The 22,616-nt window shown below is 36.4% G+C and overlaps 1 protein-coding gene across 3 annotated transcripts in view; it reads left to right on the forward strand.

Moving 5' to 3' along the window:
• Positions 1–19,798: 19,798 nt before the first annotated feature.
• The window catches only part of LOC149845027 (protein MOR1-like), a 42,558-nt gene continuing 39,740 nt past the window's right edge, over positions 19,799–22,616 (forward strand). For all 3 annotated transcript variants that reach the window (XM_089995451.1, XM_089995454.1, XM_089995453.1), the window contains exons 1-3: positions 19,799–20,100; positions 20,426–20,531; positions 20,787–20,910. In XM_089995451.1, the coding sequence (XP_089851577.1) occupies positions 19,941–20,100; positions 20,426–20,531; positions 20,787–20,910 (390 nt within the window). In that variant the 5' untranslated portion in view covers positions 19,799–19,940. The remainder of the gene's footprint in view (positions 20,101–20,425; positions 20,532–20,786; positions 20,911–22,616) is intronic.

The raw sequence follows: 22,616 nt of genomic DNA on the forward strand, positions 1-22,616 counted from the left end.
TATATATATATATATATATATATATATATATATATATATATATATATATATATATATGTTCTTCCTAACCTAACCATCTATAGGGAATGGATGATATAGATTTTCGATGTTTCAAGCCAAGTTTGATAAATGAAAACCCACAAATGTGTTCAAAATGATTCATTTGTGAGAAAATGATTATTGGATCATAATTATTTTAAAAAAATATAATTTTATGATCTTTAAAATTTATAAACAATTTTTAGACATTGATTTTTTATTCATGAAAACCTATTCACATGTCATAATCAAGTGTTTCAAAAGCCAATTCGTACTAAACACGCTATGTAAATGACATCTCTATGGTCAGGTTCCAAAAAAGTATCAAGAATAAAAAAACGAAAACCATCCACAACTTCCTACTATTAGGAGGAACCAATCACTATATACATATAGTAATGATGGGGTGCTTCAGGAGCACTACTCCCACCTAATAACAGCTTCAAATTTTCAAAACTTTTGATCATTTTTTTATCAGAGGAGACAAATATGATCTACAATCATTATTTAGAGGAAAACAAGTTTTGGATCATGTGATTATAACATACATGTAGGTTTTTTATGATCTTCAAAAATCAAGAGCTCATAATGTATCAAAATTTCATGACTTAAAAAATCTTATGTTTATGTCCAAAAAACATGATGCAAAACATGATTCATATGAAATGAAATGTTAAGTACAAGTACAAGGTCTGATTTCGAAGATGCAACCTACAACTGTGATTTCTAGTAGGTGCTCTTGAAGCACTATAGCATTACTTATATATATATATATATACTTATATATATATATAGAGAGAGAGAGAGAAAGAGAGCATATGATTGTTTTGAATCATGATGCCATACAATGGTGCATGTTCTTATTTGTATGAATATAGTAATCAAATGTTAGTTTTAATCATGTGACTTGTGAATGTCACAAGTTTGAATACTATAGAGGGTGTTTGTTAGGTTAGGTGATATTAATCATCCATCTTTTCTCTTTGGAGTTAATAAGTTCTTTCTATATTTTGTTGGAGGATATTTTGGTTATTTAGGTCCTATTAACAATATGAAGAAAAAGTAAGGTGTCTTTATGCCTAATGGTAACTTTTTCTCATTGTATAAGTTGAGAATAGAGGGGTTTTCTTTTGAAAAGCTTCCCACGTCCATTCTTTATGGCTCAAAGATATTTTTGGAGGTGTTTGCTATCACAATATCATCATATTGCATATATAGTAGAAGGAATACGGTGTTGATACATTTTGAGTGAGTGTGGGGTGAAACTGGATTTGAAACTAGAGCTCAGGTTAGGTTGGTTAAGTCAAAACAGGATCTAGGTAAAAAAAGCAGGTTTTGTAATTTTTGATAGACTTTAGGGAAAATGTGATTTATCCTAATTGAATAGACCAAATTGACTCATATTTAAAGGGTAGCTAGGGAACACGTGAAGGAAGACACTGCAACAAACCCTGAATCAAACTCCACTTGGTTGAGGATTTATGAGTCTATGATCAAACCATAGGAAATCTACCTGGGTATGGTTTTCTGTTTGATAAGTTTTGGTAAATAAAATGGTTCTCCTAATTTGTTGAGAGTTTAAGGCGTATTTTTGGATGGTAGGCTAGAGACATATGAATTAAATTAGAGTTCAAATTTGAGAACCAAACTCATTTTAATTAGGGAGATATGACCTAAAAAATTCAGGCTAAATTTTAGAAATCTCAGCATGCAGAATGGATTGGGTTAACTATATCCAGATTGGGTCAAGAAGATCCAAAAAAGGGTTTGGGTCAAGATGAGGGTGAGTTTGACTTATAGAAGCTTAGGGGTGATGTCTTAAAGTACTGAAAAAGGTCTGATATGCAAGGTTGGGGTTGAAGATGGCTTAAAACATTGACATGGGCATGAACCGCTTGTGTGGGCCTTAGTAGCACCTTGGTCCACTAAGTGGGCTTGACCATAAGGATTGAACATACCCAAAAGTTGAGTCAGGAGAAAGAATTGACTATAAGAAAGAGATGCCTAGGGGCCTAGAAAGTAAAGGTGACGAGGGCCTAGGTCCAAGAGAGAGAGAATACACGAAAGTCTAGGGGCTCAAAAGAGAAAGAGATGAATTTTCAAAAGGAAACCTTCTAATTCATTTCATATTGCATGTCATTTCTAGCACAAAGGAGCCCCTTTTATAGACTAAATGGGGATTTTATTAAAGAATTCAGATTCATGTCAATATCAGGTTACATGTGAAACGTGGAGTGAATCAGAAACATATGACATCAAACATCATCTAATGCCTAATAGTCTCCAATATGAATCATGAAATCTAAGAATCCCACAAACTAAAACCCTATGCTAATCAAAATTTGAGTTAATGTTGAAACATAAACAAACTGTTATCAATCAAGCAACAACAACCCAAACATAATCAATTTAAAAAATCTTTGATTAAGCTCATTTAACGATAGTTCAACAAGATATTCAATAATATGTTCTTGATCAATTTTAACATAAACTAACAACGTAATATTTTTAGTCCAAGATCATTTTTTAACACTCATTCAATCAGATTCAGCCAATAAAATCCTTCTCAAGCAATAATCAAGTTCAGAATCATATATAACATTCAACAAAAAAAAAACGAAAAAACAAATCTGTTAGCAACGACAATGGGATGCTAGCCAATGCAAGAATGGTGTTCCCCATGAATTCTTAGCACACAAACTTTGCTCCTCGGTCGACATCCAGTAGATGATCTCACGCAGCCCTCACTCCTGCGGCCACGATCAAACTCGATAGGGAGTGGGGGCGTTCCATGCACCTCCAAAGAGAAAACCTTCTGTTCACAATACCGAGTTCTCTTTTTTTTTGTTTAAGGCTTCTAATAGAGAGCACTCCTAACTCTCCTTCAAAGTGGCTTTTAGGGTTGCTTCTCCTTTAGACTCAATGAGAGGAGACCAAACCCAACAACCCACTTTTTGTCCAATTGGATCCCTTGGTTCCCAAGGGTCATATTTGGGAACCCCAAGGAGATCCAAAACTTTAAATTCAAAAGAGAAAATATTCATACCCAAAATAAAAACTACCTGAAGTCCCTTACGCCCTCCAGTGTCCCTAAAGAGATGCTAATAGGTTATTCGACCTAGATTCAAATCTGATTATTTAATTGGATTAAAAAAAAATCCATTTTAAATAAAAACAATTTCTAAATTCTAATGAATAACATTTTCGGATAAAAATTAATATCCAAAAATTCAGAATCCAAAAATACCGAATTTTTCATCTTATGTTGTGATGGATCGTGCTTGCGTGTTCGGGTCCAATCATGCTTGAGAGAGAGAGAGAGAGAGATTAGGAGTTGCCAAGATGATTGAAGATTTTGTTGTTGACTTTCACTGGCATGGTCTTTCATATTTCTATTGTATCTTTGTTTCTCATCATTTAAACCATGCCGTTTTGTTTTTTTACATCATGCATGTATCACGTGCCTGAATATTTAACTGAATGTGAATGTAAGTGAAAAGAAAAGATTACTGGAAAGACAAATGAAAAACGGCAAGGATTACTAGTAGGGGCGCAAACAGCTTCAATTTCGATCCGGTAAAGCTTGACGCGATCCAAATTCGGAGGAGTGTGTCTGGTTTCATATACGAATCCAGCTCAGGTATCATGAATCCTAGATCTAGATATGATTTGACACCACATGGCTCTGAGTCCATTAAAAATGTGTCAAATAGATGATTTTCATAGGGACAAAAACTTGGTAAACAACCAATACTGTTTACAAAAGGGATGCACCCAACATGGAGTAACTGAACAAAAAGAAATAAGGGTCTCAATACATAATCAACCCAATATACAAAACTATATAAAAAGGCAGTTGTTGTCCCTAAAATAGAAGATTCCAGAATAAGTTATTGGGAGTGACAGAGTCCTCAGCATTCATCATCCTCGACACACGCTTTTCCACAAGTACCTGAAAAGGGGAAAGAAGTAGAGGTCGGACTAACCACATGTCTTAGCAGAAACAAGACATGTGGTTAGTCTAAGTTTGTGGCGTTCCCATCCCACAATAGCTTACACGGATAGATCACTAGCCTAACCAGACTCAACCTAAGTTTGTGGCTTAACACGAGTCCGAAATCTCGACTCCCTACGAGAAAGACTCGTCTCAACCTCTAACTAAGAGATTGAAACCACACACACGCTTCCTATATGCATGAATATATTTTATTGATCTTTCAGTTATCTTTTTCTTTTGCTCTGTGCATGATGCATTATGTTTTCTGTTTCGCTTTCTTATAATCTTCTATATTGGGGCACCACTACGTGAGCCATTCTAGGCTTAAGGATCTTTCAAACACTCTTGCTTTTATTATATTTTATTATTAACCCCCAAGCAAAATCTAGATTCACCAGCACTAAGAGTCCAAAACTATTCGTCAAGGCATTCCTTTCCTTGGAAAATTGTATTGCACTACCGCTAACATACGTAGCCAAGTCTTTCACCTAAAAAGGAGTCATTGTTCCTTAAGTTGTCATGGTTGGGGACTAGTCCACCCTCAATGACCAGGACAAGGCTTAACAGAACTGCCACCACCTCCAACACAACATTCACGGGATTGGTGGTAACTCGCTCAATGAGTTGGGTCTATTTAAAGGTCACCCCATCTTTCAGGGCATGACTCTCAATTCTATGTTTCATCTTTAATTAATATGTATTATCTTGTAATACCCCTTGGACACACATGGCCTTGCCCAACAAGTTACATTAAGTTCTTTACTTACGTAATCATTAATTTATTGTGCTAACACCAAGTTGCACACTTGGACCACCATCATGTTCCAACTGCATCATGTCATTCTTAAGCATTATCGCAACCACAATAAGCTCGCATTCGGCAGATATCATCTCTCAATGACTAATCTATTTATTAAAAAGGGTATACTTATAAAATATCCTTTTATAAAACCCCACAATACGTAATCTTCATAAACTTATGTAATTCTAATCATCTCAACAAGTGAACTTAATCACACTAACTAGTGCTATAACATAATTCAGCATCAGTTCAATATTCCATATCATATCATCTTCACTTTCTAATAACTATATGTATGTATATATGTTCTTTTTCACTGAAACATGTTCAGAACATAACTGAATATCAGCTCTACCATACAAGTAACATACAAGATGCTTAACCAGAAGTCCATCAAGGAATCCAAAAAGATACTCCGTCTAGGAGTACGGCATATGACTAGAGAAAGAGAGGAACAAAAATCATGCATTGAGGTATAGGCATCACATTTGCATCTTAATATGAGTCGGGTCATTATTTCGGCTACTAAATTCAAAATGATGCATACAACCCTAAATCACGTCACATAGGTTACTTAACCTGATCCAAGGTTAATTCATGCATTACCCAAGCTAAATAGCCTTCATCCAAGTTCAAAATACAAAAAATCATGAAAGCTGGTATGAAAGAGTCGACTCTGTCAACTCAAGGGTTGACTCTTCCTTAATAGAAACCTGATTTGCTCAGCAAGATTCAACTCAAACATTACAAGGGTCAACTCTTTTTGGAGTCGAATATCACTCTCTTCATAAATGGTCGACTCTTCAATCATAAGGGTCAACTCTTCCTAAACAGAAGCTATTATGTTAAAAAAGAGTCAACTCACATGGTTTCAGGGTCGACCCTCAAGACTACCAAGAGTCGACTCACAAGCATAGGAGCCAACCCTCAGGTCTGTCCAGCACCCAATGAAGTAACAGGGCTGTCTCATGCATCATAAAGGTCAGCTCTTGTACTTCACAACAATAGGGAGCTTCTAAAATGCACCATAACAGGCAACATTCCCAAAAAAAAAATATTTGTAAAGTAATCATTCCAAAAATTTACAAAAACTTCTAATCGAAAATACACATGCATTTTCAGAACATAACCACGTTTATACAATGAAGAATACAAAAACTAAAAACATATATAATTCTGCAATTTTCCTAGGTTCAGAAAAACCTTTATAAGTGGGCAAACTTGGCAAAAAAATCAAAAGAATCTAGAGGGTGTCTCAAAGAGCATCCAAATTTGTAAGTATACTAGATTTTTTGGAAAATATTTTCAAAAATGTAAGTGGATATGAAACCCTCAGTAGCATAGAAAAACATTTACAAAGTATTCAGAAAACCTAGCTTCCAAAAATAACTTAATCATTTCCAACAACATGAGTTTTGGGGATTTTTCTAAAATCATGTGTTCATAGATTCATAATTGAAAACTTAAGATGTTTTTCATTAAAACTCGAGCCTCAGAAACATAAACAGAATCACAATGGTCGACTCTTTAATCACCAAAGTTGACTCTCGGGCCACAACAACAAAAACATAACAACAAGGGATGACTCTTCAAAAGCAAGAGTCAACTCTTGCTAACTCGGGGTCATTCAACACAGTCGGAGGATCAACTCTCCAACACCAAGGGTCAACCCTCGGTCTGCTTTAAACTTTCTGAACGTACAGAGGGTCGACTCTTGCTAACTCGGGGTCATTCAACATATAGAGAGTTGACTTTTGCAGAACAGGGGTTGACTCTTCTATTCATCTGAGCTTCTAACTGAATGCTCCTTCTGCAGAGGTTGACTTCTAGAGAGCAAGGGTCAACTTCTGAGTTCATAAAACCTCTATAATACACAGAAAATTTTGATTTTTGGCACACTTCTCGCATAAAAATATTTCATAACATGCTTACAAAACATTCTTGTCGTCATTCAACATGCATAGCAAACCAAAAATAACATTTTCTAGCATGCCTATTCATATGAAATGGATCATTTCATCGTATACATGAACACATCACAGTTCATACTTTATGAAACATTTCAATATACAAATTTTAAAAAACAATGGCTCAATCATGTGCTTCCTCACAGATTTCATGCAAATACACAACAAAAATCCAACATTATGCATATTTCAGGATTTTACATCAAATACACACATCAAAAACCTAGTTAGTGCCTATGCATGCCACTATCGTGGAAAGAGTGATCGAGCTCCTACCTTGAAATACAATCCAATAGAAAAAACCCAATGCAAAAAACTAAATGTACTCATCCCTTGCAGCCACCAGTGTGCTGCAACCCATCCTCCACCTTGAGGACACCCAAAATTGGAGAAACAAGAATGAGAAGAGAGAAAACTAGATGAGAAAGAGGGCAAGGAAATGGAAGATGTAAAGGGGAGGGCTGACCTAGCTTGGGTCATTCCTTATTTGATGATCTGCCTTGCAGCAATGTTATCCTTCATAACTCCACCACTGCAACGTCCTTCGCAGCTCCACCACTCAGCTCTGCAGAGAAAAAGATGAGTGGAAGGACAGATGCTTTTCAATAATAGATGTCAACAATGGAGAAAGAGAGAGATAGAGAGTGAGAGGGGAGAAAGATGAGAGAGTTGTTCGAGAAAAGGGGTTGGGTGAGATGTTGGGTCTTTTTAAGGGGAATAAATTGATTTAGCTCAGATCCCAAATTGGGTCCAACACGACCTAATCTGAATCCAACAAGATAAGGCTCTTTGGGCCCTAGTTAACCTTTCATTAGGCTAACTAGGCCAAAAGCCTAGTTAGATTAACTAAGCGCTCAAAGAGCCCAGCCACCAGGCTGGTCTTTACTAACCCTAGCTGGTTTGACCTACTGAGGTTGCCTGAGTTAGGTGGCTGCTCAATCCTCAAAGATCAAAAATGCCCTTGCATGCATATAAATTCCATCATGGGTCTTTTATAACCCTTTATTAACCTTGGTGAAACTTAGTAACTACTACCCAGCCATAGATCAACCAGAACATGGTCAATTATGATCCCCATGAAGTTGACTGACCCAATCAACTTTAAAATGGCTGATAATGTCCCTTGAGTCTAAAATGCCCTCAAAACTCTCTCAAAATAACCAAAATGCCCTCTGAACATGCCTAGCTCGGTCCAAACTCAAATTAACTTTATTTTCAATGAAACAAAGACCGTTCTCTTCAAAACTCATAATTAAGGCTTCAAAATTTATATTATCTATAAATTACAAAAAATGGAAACCCCACCCCCACCCCCCCAAAATATATATATATATATATATATATATATATATATATATATATATATATATATATTGGATATTACAGAGAGTACTCACACAGACTTAGAAGGCCTTAATATTAAGATCTAAGACCCAAGGTGAGGTTAAAAATGAGAATGAGATTCTTAGCAACCAAGAACATGAAGAAAGTGAGGATAAGATACTATAAGAAGGAATACCCAAAGGAAACAAAACTTAGGAAAAGCGGAAGAAAGGAGAAGAAAGAAAAGAAATAATTAAAGAAGAAGATTATTAGAAAGAAGAGAGGAACCATAAAAAAGAGAAACCCACCAGGCTAGGAAAAGAGAATTTTTTTAAAGAGATGAAAAAGTTTCACAACTTTTCTAAGTCATAAAGGAGAAATTCAATGAGAATGAAGAAGGTAGCCTAAAGAAGTCTAAATCCCCAAAAGGAAAGGAAAATGAGGAAGAAGATAGTGCTAAACTAGAGAAACACAAGAAATACCAGAAATCCTTATAAATTGAAGAAGAATACAAGAATAGGAAAAAGTGATACCCAAAGAAGTGAAGGGATGAAAAAGTCAAACCTAGGGAAACAAAAAAAAATCTAAGACATTTGTTAGTGGGAAAAATATTATTATTTAATGAAGCATAGACCGTATTTGAAATCCCACCAAGAAAATGATAGAAGGGATACTTGAAGGAGGTCCTATAAGGATGAAGACTTATGCTCTGATAATGAATATGCTCATAGGAAGTTCAGATACCATGAGAGATACATAAAGAGAAGTATAAAAGAATAGTCAAAGAAATATGTTGACTACTCATCAAAAGAAAAGGAAATCTCTAGGAATCAAGTTATCCTTCTAAGAAAGAGGAATCAGACAGGGAAGTGAAAAGAGTCTTAAGGTGAAGAGCATCCAAATATGATGACTCATCTTCAGAGTCAGAACTAGAATATATTTTCGAGAAGAAAAGCATTCCAGAGTCCTAAGAAAGAAGAAGGGAAGAATCTTCAATAGGAAAAGCAAAAGACCATGATAGGGAAAGACAAGAATAGCTCAAAAGGATGGAAAGAAGAAAAAGAAATAAAATAATAGAAATGTGAATGGTGTACTTCATTTATGCAATGTATCATGTTTAAAGTTTGGAATTTGTCTCCTTAGTGAAATTATGGTTTTTATTGCATGTTATGTGTATGAATTGTATGTGTACATGAATGAAAATATTTATTATATACCAAAAATAAAGATCACTATGATCATTGGCCTTAGTTTAATCTTATTTACTATGGTTTTTCTAGCAACCGTAGTTAATAGAACACAATTTGGTAGTGCTCGAAGTAAGTTTCTAGGTTCATCTGAACTACAAACTTGCTAAATTATATCCCTATTGATACTTTTAGGTTCTCATTCACAAAAAAATTATTTTGATATTTTCAAACAATATAACAGTAATTCAACTATAATATACTTACAGAGCTTTGCAAGGTCATTGGAAGGGTAAGGAATCATAAGTTTTTGTCTCGGCTCTGATACCTAAGCTATAACACCCCAAAATATTTAACTCAAAAAATATAAATTTTTTCTTAAAACACAATGGAAGTAAATAAGAATTTTGTTAAATATCTTAGGTGAGTTACAAGTAATTAGAGAGACTTTTTATCTATAAAGTGAATTGTTTAAACATCGTTTGATCAATTACATGCTAATTAAAATCTTAAACAATTAAAAAAATTATTTAAAGTAAAGTTCCTCAAGGTATAATTGAAATATATGGTCTCATGGTGCCACTTGCAGTGAGGCCCGCAACCGCTCCATTCTGATCATTCCTTATCTGAAATTTGTAAAATATAAGGGTCAGACTACAGCCAGTCTGAGTAACACATAAACAATATGTGCATTCATCATGTCAAGAGTACACAACACGTACATATTTCTATTATGCAATAAATATTTTCATTCATGTACATACAATTCATACATAAAACATGCAATAAAAAACATCATTTCACTAAGTAGAAAAATTCTGAATTTTAAACATGATACATTGCAGAAGTGAAGTACAACATTCACATTATCCAAACATACATCTAATTATACAAAAAAATTTATTTAGTTTCTCTAATTAACCTTTCATGTGGGTACACACAGGTTGAGACATTGTAGCAGACCAAGACCACACAGTGGTTCATTATGTAATATTATTTTTTCCTTTTATATAACCCGTGTGACTAGCTATATGAATACCCTAAGGGGACGGTCTGTGACTAAGAGAGTACTCCGCAAAGATACAAACTAGAATAGGATGTATACCGAGACTTCTGCAGAAGACATGGATCTACCATCTAAGATACATTGGTAGTGATGGCCTCCTAACTCTGAGGACTGGGGACGGGACGCCTAGCTTTTACAAAAATAAAATATCTCATTAAGTTTGTACCATCTACTCTCTCCAAGGTAGACCACGGGTCTGATAACATATATCATCTTTCAAGTATACCTAGAATCTAGGGAATCCGATAACATATAACATCTTTCAGGTATACCTAGAATCCAAAAACTTAAGTTATATGTGCATGTATTAATTTGTTTATTTCTTGGTGTGAGTCATAGCACCTCAAGGGATTATCGCAACCCTAACCCCAACCCCAGACATGGGGCGATCTATATACATACATACCTTTCGATGTCTTATAGCATAATTACCTATCATGTCACACACAATCAAACCCAGTGCACATAAGGCACCACAATGGTTTCTCCAAATTGTAGGCTCATACACGAGCCAAACACCTGTGCATGCATGCATGTGATAACAATAGGCACATCTCAACAAGCAATTTCATATGATACAAGTTGTGTGTCACAATTGATATATAGCACATTGCACATAATCATCGATTAGGGTGCCCAATTCATTTCATAAAAATCACCATAATGTCATGCATGATGCATTTACTTGCATATTGCTTTCAATGATAGTATCATGTTTGCCCATTTTCTTACGTTACTTATTTATCATAAAATGCATGCATATGTAAATAAGTTAACATGATTTTGTTACAAGACACATCAATATTGATGTTTCATTAATTTCAAACACTTTTACTATCAACTAGGTTACCATTAGCCCAAAATTGAGCGATCAAGAAGAAAAGTATCCTGATTATTTATAATTTTCAAGGCCCAACAGACTGAGCCTTACACTCATTGTATATATATAAAGGTAAACAAATAGTTTGTGGTTTAGCTGACCCCTACCTGTTATGGAACTTTGAACCTACAACGTCCCTCCATGAGGTGACATATAGTAACAGTCCCTACCATGATCAAGGTCTCTGTTACACAAAAATGTATTATTCTATTTATTTATTTATTTTCGAAATAGGAAGGCTGGGGATTAGACTGATCCCCACTTGTTATCAGTTTTGAGCTTGCATCGTCCCAATACAAAGGTATGTGCACTATTTGTTCGACTGGTGATTTAGCAAGCCCCAACCAGTTCTGGTACATAGTGCCCATTGGTTTTAAACTAGCAACATCCAACATAAGGTGATGTGCTCATCTCTAATAAATTTTTTTAGAAGATAGGGATTTATGGCAAAAATAGTAGAGTATGTCCAAGGTTGGCCCTGGTTTTTAATTAGGTCCCACTTAGAGCATATTTTCAACCTATCAAATTACATTTTTGGGTCTTAAGATTGAAACAAAAGTTGTAGATAAAAGTGTTATCTATCAAATAAAATAAAATAAAAATCATATTAATACCAATTATAGCTTGGGAGATATGATGAAAATTATAAAAGTTGTTTTAAACTTGTCATTTTAGACCTGTTTCACCTACAAAAATGTGCCTTGGCCTAAACCAACTTATCTAAATAATGGGCTCTCGATTTTAGGGCTTCCAAAATATTAAGATAAGCCTAGTAATCCTTTGAAAATAATTTCTTAGGGTAAGTCATGCAATTCCAGTCTTTCATTCAAAGGCAACTTGTTTCGAAGTCATTCATCTAGATGGATCCCAGGTACGCATGAAACATATCTAGATCTGCCTAAAAAACTATAAATAGGGAGTCACCCTCCCTATTTTAGCATCTAGCATTCATTTGTATTTACGTTCTCACTCTACCCTAGTCTTTAAAAGCCCTAGGCTAGCCTATCCTAGCTTAGGACCTAGATCTCTTGTCTCACATTTTTTTGAATCATGCGTCTAGCCGAAGTGTTGCTTGTGCTCCCCCATGCACACCAATGTAAAAAGGGCTACCTAAGCCCAATGTGAGATTTGATTTGTTTTATTCTTTATTTTGTTTATTTGATATATTTTTCCTATTTTGATAGTTCTAATATTTGTATAGTATTTGTGTTGTCGTTTTCCTAAGTTTTGGTGGCTCTCGCATCCAAACTTGTTTTCCTCTAGGTCTCACATATAAGGTATGAATCACCGTAATGCCACCACTCCAAAAAACAATAATTGAGGGTTCTTGGTTCGGCTAATCTTTGCTCATCGGAGGAAAAAAATGCACTTTACCTTGAAGAATGATTCTCACACTCTCGCAAAGTCCAGATCCAGTTTTGGGTCCATTTCAAGAAAAAAATATCTTTTAGTGAAAAATCTCTCTTTTTTTCTTTAAAATCTAGGAGGGATCCACAAAATGACAATCATGATGAAACCGTTTGCATAAATCGAAGATCTTAGTTTCTGAAAAATCGATGCTATGAGGTTGGTAGATTCATTATTTTTGTGATTTTTGGATATTGATCCACCTTGGATCCATAAACCTATTTTTTTGTATTCTGTTATGTCAAATATTGTCTGATTGACAAAGTCATATCTCTCTGTTTGTAAGTCAATTTTCAACGTTCTTAGGCTCATTGGAAAGCAGAAGAATATGGCTACATTTTACATGTTTGGCTTGTCTTCAGGTTTTGTCTCTGCAACCTCTAAAACAAGCATGAACACTAAGAATAATCATTTTAGTGATTGTTTCTCACTTAAAATACCTATTCTTTTATTTGTATCTCATTGACCCAGTATAAAAAAAACTTGCATTTTTGGGCTCGTTAAAAATGATCTATGCCTAGCTTTCAGCAGGATTTGAAAACCCCTCAAGGGCTTTCATTTTTTTGATTCAAAATCAAGTTACAATATTTTCTATATATGGTGAAATAGTCAACTAGGCTGCATTTATGGAGGCTTATCTCTCTTATCACTCAGATGATTGTTGTGATTTTGGTGTCATTAGAAAGATAACATACTCTTTTTTCTTTTTAGTTTTGTTGTTTTTTTGGGTTTTTAGTGCAAGTTGCTGGAAAATAGGTAGTATCAATCAGACCAGGACCAACATTGTCTGTTTAGCACATGTTTTAAGAACGTTCCTGAGACCATATTTTGGCACCCGTTAAAAATTGTCTAGCTGGCCATATGTTATTAGAAAGATCTATTTATTTTCTTTCTTTTCTCAGTTGGGAGTTTTTCCAAATTCTATCATTTTCATAGTAAAAAATTAGTAGGAGTGCCAACTACTATTCTTTGACATAGATTTCTTTTTTAGAAAACATTGCTATTTTTGGATCAAATTTGTTTTTCTTTTAGGTTTCAGAGCCCTAGTTTCTAAGACTCTGTGTTTGCACCCTAATCTTGTGTGTTGTTTGTGGCATTTAGACCCAAGTAAATCTTTTGGATAAGATCCACATTCGAATCTAAAATATGATCCATTTTTTTTCGTGTAAAAATTGTTTTGGATACAAAACCATAGTGTTTTCTCATATGTTTATTTTCTATTTTTTTAAGTAAAAACATTAGATAGATTGTGTGTTTAATTTTTTTGGCTTTAGTTTAGGAAATATCCTAAAAAACCTTGTTAAAAATTTGCATGTCAACTAGATTTTCTTAGGAAAATATCAATTTCTCAACAAGTTAGAAAATCATTTTGATTGAAAACAAATGCTTGCTTCATTTATATTCTCTCATTTTTTATCATCTTTCTTAGGATTTTGATTATAGAGACTTTGATTTTCTGAGTGAATTTTTAAAACCCTTCACTCTGTCCTATCATTGTAGATCTTTGAATCTTCTCAGTAGTACCAGAATCCATCAGCTTGGGTATAACGATGCTAGACCAAGGAGACCGATGTTCCCCTCGCAGTACCAGGAACTTTAGTTTGGGTATATCGTGAAAGATCCAGTAAAGAGAAAAGTCCTTCCTATTAGAACTTATTTGGAGCAGACCTCGTAGATATGTAGAGCTTTCAAAGAGATCTAGGAAACTCAATTTTCAAAAACCTGATCTGTGTGTTATGTAATTTTTTTAGACTCTTATTTGAATTAAATCCTAGATCATGGTTCCATCAATAGAAAAATTCATAGAGAAATCTAGGGAAGCTACCCAAAGGCGCTAGGAAGTTAAGAGCTTTGTTAGTCGGTACTCAATTTTAAGACATGAGAGCACTCCTATTTGGAAAGAGATCCACCAATGAATCTATTGAGGGAGATCCGAATAAGCTTGATCAAGAAGAAGAAGAAGAAGAAGAAGAGGATGAGGAAGAACTTCAGTATATCGAAACCGGTCTAGAAGATAAGGCAAAAAATGTCCAGTACGTCATGTCGCACAAGGGCAAACATATGGCTCAAAAGCCTTCAATCTAGAAGATAACGCAAAAAATGTCCAGTATGTCATGTCGCACAAGGGCAAACATGTGGCTCAAAAGCCTTCGAGAGGATCCATTTTGAAAGAAGTATAAAACTCCAATGCTGCCATGAGGTTGATGATATAGGAGCTACAACAATAGTTCCTGGAGAATGCGGCTAAGTTAAGAGGCTACAAGCAAGTCCATAAGCGGAGAAGCCATGGTACACATGTTAGAAAAATCTAGCTCATGAGTGTGCCAAAATTACTAATCCCAATAGGTAGAATTGTGTCTTTCAATTAGTATGAAAAACATGTGCAAAATCTTGAATAAGAACTCTGAAATGTGACCTATCAGATGAATGGAGATAAAGGATAAAGGAGACCATATGAGATCCAAGATTTTGTCTTCGGTCAAGATAGTGAGCCTTTGGGTCTTACCTCCCAGAAGTTCATCAAATTCAATAGGATAGAGAACCCCAGACTCATGTTAACTTGTTCTTGGATACCTATTCTTATTGTCTCAATAATATTCGGGCTTTGATAAGTTGGTTTTCTAGAAGTTTTGAAAGTGAAGCTCTGTCTTGGTTTTCAACTTTGGATATTCATCAGATCAGACAATTGCAGCCCCTCGTGGAACTGTTCATTGAGTGATTCCAGTACAATATAGATGTTCTGCCAACCACCGACCAACTTTATGATCTTAAGCAGAAGAAGGAAGATTTGAATGGGAATTAGGAGATGTGAAGGGGGGTTGGTGAATGAAATGAAAAAAATGATGGGGTTGGTGAATGAAATGAGAGAAATGATGGGGTTGGTGAGTGATTTAGGGAAACCCATTTGAGTCTTTATACCAAAATCCAACCCACTACCCATATCACTTACAAGATCCAAACATGGATCGACAATATGGTTTCACTCACACTGGATCCAAAATTACCTCATGTGTGTTGACCTATTCTGATCCGTTAAGATCCAAACCCATATGACTTCCAGAGCCATTGGGTCTAATGCGCTCCAATTGAATATTTTAGACTCGGAATTATATAGGTTGATTTTATCGTATCCTTACTAAATTCCAAACCTGAATACCTTTTTTGATCTCGTAAATCCAATCTAATAATTGAATAATTTAGTTTTACCCTCTTAAATTTTAAATGAATTCTTTAGTTTGTTAATTAAATATAGTCGATAAATAATACCTAATTAATTAGCCAAAAAATAGCCATTTAATATAAATTAAATTAAATTTCAGAATAATTGCCAAAAACTTCCTTTTATCTATTTAAAAATTCTGAAAAATTTACGAATGTTACATTAAACCTTGAGATCCCTTAGATACACCTACTTGCACCATACCCAAAAATAGAGTCCACACCAAAAATAGGTTTCTCACTTTGACTTCCATTTTTCTCTTTTAGAGATACAATTAAGGCCCTCTACACGTCCTTTCTTGATCTCTAATTATGGTTGGGGGCACCAAGAAGGTCGGTCCCACTGAGCTCCCCTACATGTGGGTCTCACTTGATCTTCCATGCCTTCTTTAGGAGGGTCCTCACTGGTTCTTCAATGCTACACTGAGGTGGTGCATCTTGCTTGGGCCTCACTGGTTCAAGGACTTGGTATAATGAATTTGGATATGAGTCTTCAATGATTGGATCCACATCAAGTACTCGGGACAATGGATCTCGGTCTTCATCAGTTGGGCTCACACCATTCACAATTAGGCATAGGCCAAACTTAGGCTCTCCACAAATATCCCGGACCATTAAGGGATCCTCCGTTCTTAGCTTGCTCCATAAATAGGGGAGGATGTTCCCCTTTGTGGGTCACATGTGTCACAAGCTCCGGATTAAATGGAGTTCAAATCCAAGTCAACCTGATCCATTTCTTCAAAAAATAGACTGCATCAGCTGTCCAACCTCTGATTATCGACCTGATCTAATAGTGCAAAACTTCCTTCTCTAACATGGTCCACCTTCTCAATCACCTTTTAATGGAAATGGAAAAGGAAGGGAGGAACTGTCCCAAACAACTGCTATGAGAAGTGAGAATTGCCAAGTCCATATTTGTTAATTAAATATGGTGTTAAATTTGCCCATAATTGATTATCCAAAAGAAAAGTTTCCCACAACTATTTTTTTGAAGGGAAATAAATTGTTAATTAGTGTGCCCAATTTTCTGAAATTTTATTTGCCCTTTTCCAGAATACTACCAGAGGTTTGGTAAGGTGACGCAATAGAATTATAGAAGATTAGTTTTACTCCATATTTTTGCACCTTTACTCTGTTTCAGTGACTTTGAATGCTTTATCACGTGAAATTTAAAGGCTGTAAAGGCCCACATTCCTTTGAGTACAAGAACGGGTTGTCCATGGGTCGGATCTATCCCGAGTATACCTAAAGTTCTTGGATGTGATGTGGCATTAAAACTGCCGATGTGAATATTATTTGGGACAAACTCGATCCAAATAATATATAGTTTGCCTTGGAGGTATGATTGATGCAAATTCGTCGGATATGACCTGGGTCAACCTAGATCCACTATGGATTTGGATCATCCGAAAAGTTGGACTGATTCAGGGTTTGGATCTGATTTCAGGTGGCACAACATACTTTTGGATCAGGGTAGTTTATGAGACCTTGCGAGACTAGCAACAAAGTAAAACGGGTTGGGCTGCAGCAGATCCAAACATGGATCTGAACATATTTATCTATTCGGTTCTGACCTGAATCCCGGTATATCGGACTACATCTTTTCTGAATTGGACCTCAATTTAGATACGAGTCATCTGTATGTGAAGATATTGGTAAGATCAAATTTGGATCCAGGTTGAAACTCTAACCAGCCTGCTCCGCCCGATTTTTGTTGAATGTGGCCAACTCTCCACATACAAATTTTATATGTTTTTTTTTTTGTGCAAAATATATTTTAAAGCCCCTTTGAATTATATGAAACGTGTTTTAACCTTTATCCTATGAACCCAATATAACTCTAGACTAATGCTAATTGATTTGAATGGTTTCGATGTAGCTTGATGGGTTAAAACAGCAAAATCCGTTAAGGAGAGCAAGGTTGTTAAATGGGATGAGGCCAAGCGACTGAGCTTCGCCTCTGAGGCGTACGCCTCAGGTATTGAGGTGCACACCTCTCACAACGTGAAACTCTCAAACAAGGTTGTAAATGCGATGAGGCGAAGCGAGGCGTTGAGCCTGCGCTTCCCCTTTGAGGCGTACGCCTCTCACAACACTAAAGGAGAGCACTTGAGCCATATCAGTTTTAATCTAAGAAATAGCTCATGGGAAGATGCTCTAAGCATCCACACCGTCCATCATCGTGACGATCCAATAGCCATCAATTAGGGCAGGTAAATGAGATGAACAAAGGGTGTTTAAGCTTGTTTTGTTTCTTATGTCGAGCCAAGCCGAGCTTGAGCTCATGAAAAGCCCGAGTTAAATCAGCTAAGCGCGAACTAGCTCATGTACAAACAAAATATTTTTTAAAATTGAAAATAATAAAATTTAGATCATAAACTTACTAAGTTAGGTTCAAACTGGCTCGTTTACAAAATAAATAATTGTTTCAAAACGTGTAAGAACAGGATTTGAATTCTAAACTTATTGCTTACAAGCCAAAAGCTGCACCCATCTTCACCTATCTCACCATATTACATATATAAAATATATTTAATATTAATTAAGAAGCTTATACGAGCTTCACTGAGCCAATTTCACGAGTTCGAAGCCGAACATGAGCTGAGCCATCATCACAGCTGCCAATAATGATGTGGTCAGCACTTTTATGGTAGGCCCTACCACACAAAGGGGGACGGTGCAATGGGGTCGACGGTTGGTGGGGATGTTTAGAGTATTTCATGGACGGTCGGGATGTTAAAGTATTTTCTAATTGTCATTTGGTAGATCATAGTATGAAAATACCACAAGTCTATCATAATATATCCACAAACAAAAAAAAAAACTACAATAAAATCACATTATTTTTTAAAACCATTATTAATTAACTAACAAATATCACATTTCTACACACTTTCCTAAAATTTCAAATCTTCTACACGTTAATATTTTCTTAGGAAAAAGAAGAAGAAGACCAAGATATTTTTAATTATTTGCGACGATTTGTGACTTTCGAAAACATGTTAAAATTACTTTTAGTATTTGATGCTTAGGAACAGGAAGAAGGGAAAAACTCTATGGAAAAAGAACAACTGTTTTGAATATCAAACATGGATATGGGTGCTAACTACGAACAGCCATGACCGGACCCCCTTTTCAATTGGGGTTGAATCGAGCCAACAACTCAGGCTTGATAGGACCCGACCCGAACCCACAAAAGATGTGTTTAAAAAGCATCCATGGAACTCTCCATATTGAATCGGTGGAATCATGACCCAGTTTTAACCTAAACCAGATTGGGGACCATGTCAGCCACCAAACACTAGTCAAATCACAAAACATGGATCCCGTAAAGGGCCAGACAACGGACCCCCCCCCCCCCAGGAGATCCGAACAGTCGTTATCGTTTCATTCCAAAATGGATCCAAGTCCAAGTCGGAGCAAAAGTGCAATTAAAGCAACACCGAAACCAACCAGTTTGGGATGTAAGGCAAACATGAACTATCACGATATTTTAAACATATCGCCAAAATTTTGACCACATTTGTGCTTTAACCGGCAATATTTCATTTCATTTTATTTTTCACACGTTCTTCCTTCTTTTTTATTTCAATGTGCCGTTTCTTTCCGGATAAATTGCGATAGAATGAAATTTTTTGAATATGCTACCGGAAAATGGAGGCGAAATAGCTGCCGATTTAAACAATTTTGTCACCATTGGTTCGAGCTTTGCATAAAGCAGGGCGAATTCGAAATTCAAATCTGACAGTGGACTCGGGTTATAAGGTCTATCGGGTTCGACCCGACATTTTGAAAAAAAGAGAACGGGAATTTTCCTGATTAGGTTTCCTCTTCTCCCACCGGCTCCAGATATATATATATAGAGAGAGTGAGACTAGAGAGAGAAAATCTAGAGAGAGAGAGAGAGGAGATCGACCGATCCATCTGCTTTTTCCAATAGAGAGAGGGAGAAATTCAGAGAGACAGAGAGAGAAGGGAGAAAGTTAGAGATTGAGAGGAAACCGATCGATCTATCTGCTTTTCCAAGAGAGAAGACGAAGAAGAAGGAGAAGGATGTCCGAAGATGAGAAGCTTCTTAAGGAAGCGAAGAAACTGCCATGGGAGGAGCGACTCTCCCACAAGAATTGGAAGGTCAGGAATGATGCCAACATCGACCTGGCCTCCCTCTGCGAATCCATCTCCGACCCCAAGGATCCACGCCTCCGCGAGTTCGGTACGACCCCTCAATTCTATCCGTCTCTTTTCGCGCTTTCCCGATCTCGAATTACATCAGAACCCGGGGGATTTTTGCGTTTCTATCCCGATTCGCCTTGTTTTCGGCCGGATTCTTGCAATGCTGATGCAGATATGGGGAATTAAGGCTTTCTTTTTCGTGTTTCAGTGATGGTGCTTTGGTGGTGTTAGGGTTTCGTTTCTGTGGCATTTTTTGTTTCTTTTTTCTTTTTCTTCATTTCTTATTCGATGAGGTTGGGTATTGCTTTTCAGGAGGGAAACTTAATTCATTTTCTGGTGTGTCATTTTCGTGCTTTGTTTTGTAGCCCCGTTATTTAGGAAGACCGTGGCCGATTCAAATGCTCCTGTACAAGAGAAAGCCCTAGATGCATTGATTTCATTTCTACGTGCCGCTGACGCTGATGTCGGGAGGTAGGGATTCATTTCTGTTGAATCCGAGAAATCTTATATCGGAAATTTTGGACTCTGATTGTGGCGTTGTTGCTCCCCTTTTTCTCCTGTAGTATGACGCTACACAAATGCGGCAAGGAAATCATTTCAAATCTTATCGATTTGAAGTGCTCCTAGTGTCGTCATTGTGATTATGGATCTTCTGATCATCTTGATTGGTGTAACTGTCGATAGTTTGTTTTCGAATTTGCCTCATTTGCGGGTTTTGCAATGCAGATATGCTAAGGAGGTATGTGATGCAATCGTTGCAAAATGCCTTACGGGCCGTCCAAAGACGGTGGAGAAGGCGCAGGTGTCGTTTCTACTCTGGGTGGAGTTGGAGGCTGTTGAAGTGTTTCTGGTAAGAATTGGTTCCTGTGGTTCTGAAAATTCATTATCCTTTGTTTATTGGCCCCACATACCAACAAATTTTGGTGGTTCTGGTGCAATGCTGTTCAAAACTGGTTCATTTGGCTCCCGAAATGTTGTTTTTGTCCCTTTCCACCTCTCAAGCTCCCTTCGTGGTTGTTTTGTGGATAGTGTTGCATCTTTATTGTAGGAACTTTATAAGACAACACTTCACTTGTCTTCTTTTATGGGATTTGATAGAATCATTAGTTTCTCTTTTCCCTGAGTGTCTGATGTTTAGTGGCTTGACCTCCACTCTAGGGTGGTCATTGGTTAAATGCATTAGATAAAGCATAGTAGCCACACATTGCTTGCATTCTGACATTCTAGTGTATATAGTACACATGGCTTGCATTCTGCAACACCCAAAGTACACTATGGTATGCTTTAGTGTGACAGGCCAGTGTTGTAACTTGGAGGGCATGCATGTAGGGCTTCTCAATTTTGTCACGAGAGCTGAATATGGTTGCAATTTGCACATTGGGTGTTGCGGAGACCATTTCCTACTCTTTTGTAGGAAGATTTATTTGACTCCCTTAACGTACCATTTAACATGACATCATGATTGAAACACATTTTTTCTTTGTCCATGTTATTAAGCCATCGTATTGCTTACTTGCTTTGCTATGCGACAGCATGTATCTGGTATACGCAACTAAACCATCTGTCAAGTGGTCAAAAAGTACTGTAGAAATTATGTACGTCCCTTTTGCTCTGTGTGAAGTAACCTTCTGAGTTCTCCATTTTGAACCTCTCTTTGCCTTGTTGGGATGTAGATAACAAACCCATTTGGTGATTGGGAAGTTTAGTTTGTCTTTAGAAGCCTCACGAACTCCACCCCAGAGACATAGTCCGAGATATTTGAGAATAGTTCCATTCCATTTTCTTTGCGTCCTCTAGATATTGTCCCATGTGGATCTTATATGTCAAGATGTCTCTAGGTATTTAATGGTCAGGTTGCATGTTCTACAGCAAAAGACTTGCTTTATGGGACTCAGATATCTGGCCCACATCGAGGTAATTTGTTTACACTTGTGAGTCTTGTGACCATTAATTTTGAGACCTATGACCCTTCAGAAGTGCTTATTACCAATCGTGTGTGATTTCTTATGTGGTAGCATTGCACGCAATAGTATGTTGATTGGGTTGATGGGTCAAGGGTTGTTTTTATTGGAAGGTTAAAATGTTGAAGCTAGTTCCTACTCCTTACCCTAGGGTGGCTGATTACTATGGTGTCAAACGTTTGATAGTGAACAGCTTCCTTGTTCAATGCTGTTGGCTCAGAACATCTTAATTTTTTATTGGTATTCCTATGAGAAAAGAGGATGCTAAACATGCCTTATTTCATTATGTTGTGTCTCCAAAAATCTGTCCTTGGAAGCATGTGCCTTGGCCACTTCTCTTCCATCTTATCAAAACCTTTTGAACTTCTTAATTGATCGTTCTATTCTAATGTTTTCAGATTTAATATGAAAACAAAGCATGGTTGGATTATCATTCTTTCCTGGAACTTTGTGGAAAATGTTTTGCTCCATATATGGTCAACCTCTGATATTATTTATTTATTTATTTTTAACATTCTGGAGGTAAGATCATAATGTCTGATTTCTGGTCCTTTAAAGGATGGCAATTATCATTTCTCACTTTTGTGAGCAGTAT

The sequence above is a fragment of the Nuphar pumila genome, chromosome 2, assembly GCF_984573655.1.
Source record: "Nuphar pumila chromosome 2, dmNupPumi1.hap1.1, whole genome shotgun sequence".
NCBI classification, from domain to species: Eukaryota; Viridiplantae; Streptophyta; class Magnoliopsida; order Nymphaeales; family Nymphaeaceae; genus Nuphar; species Nuphar pumila.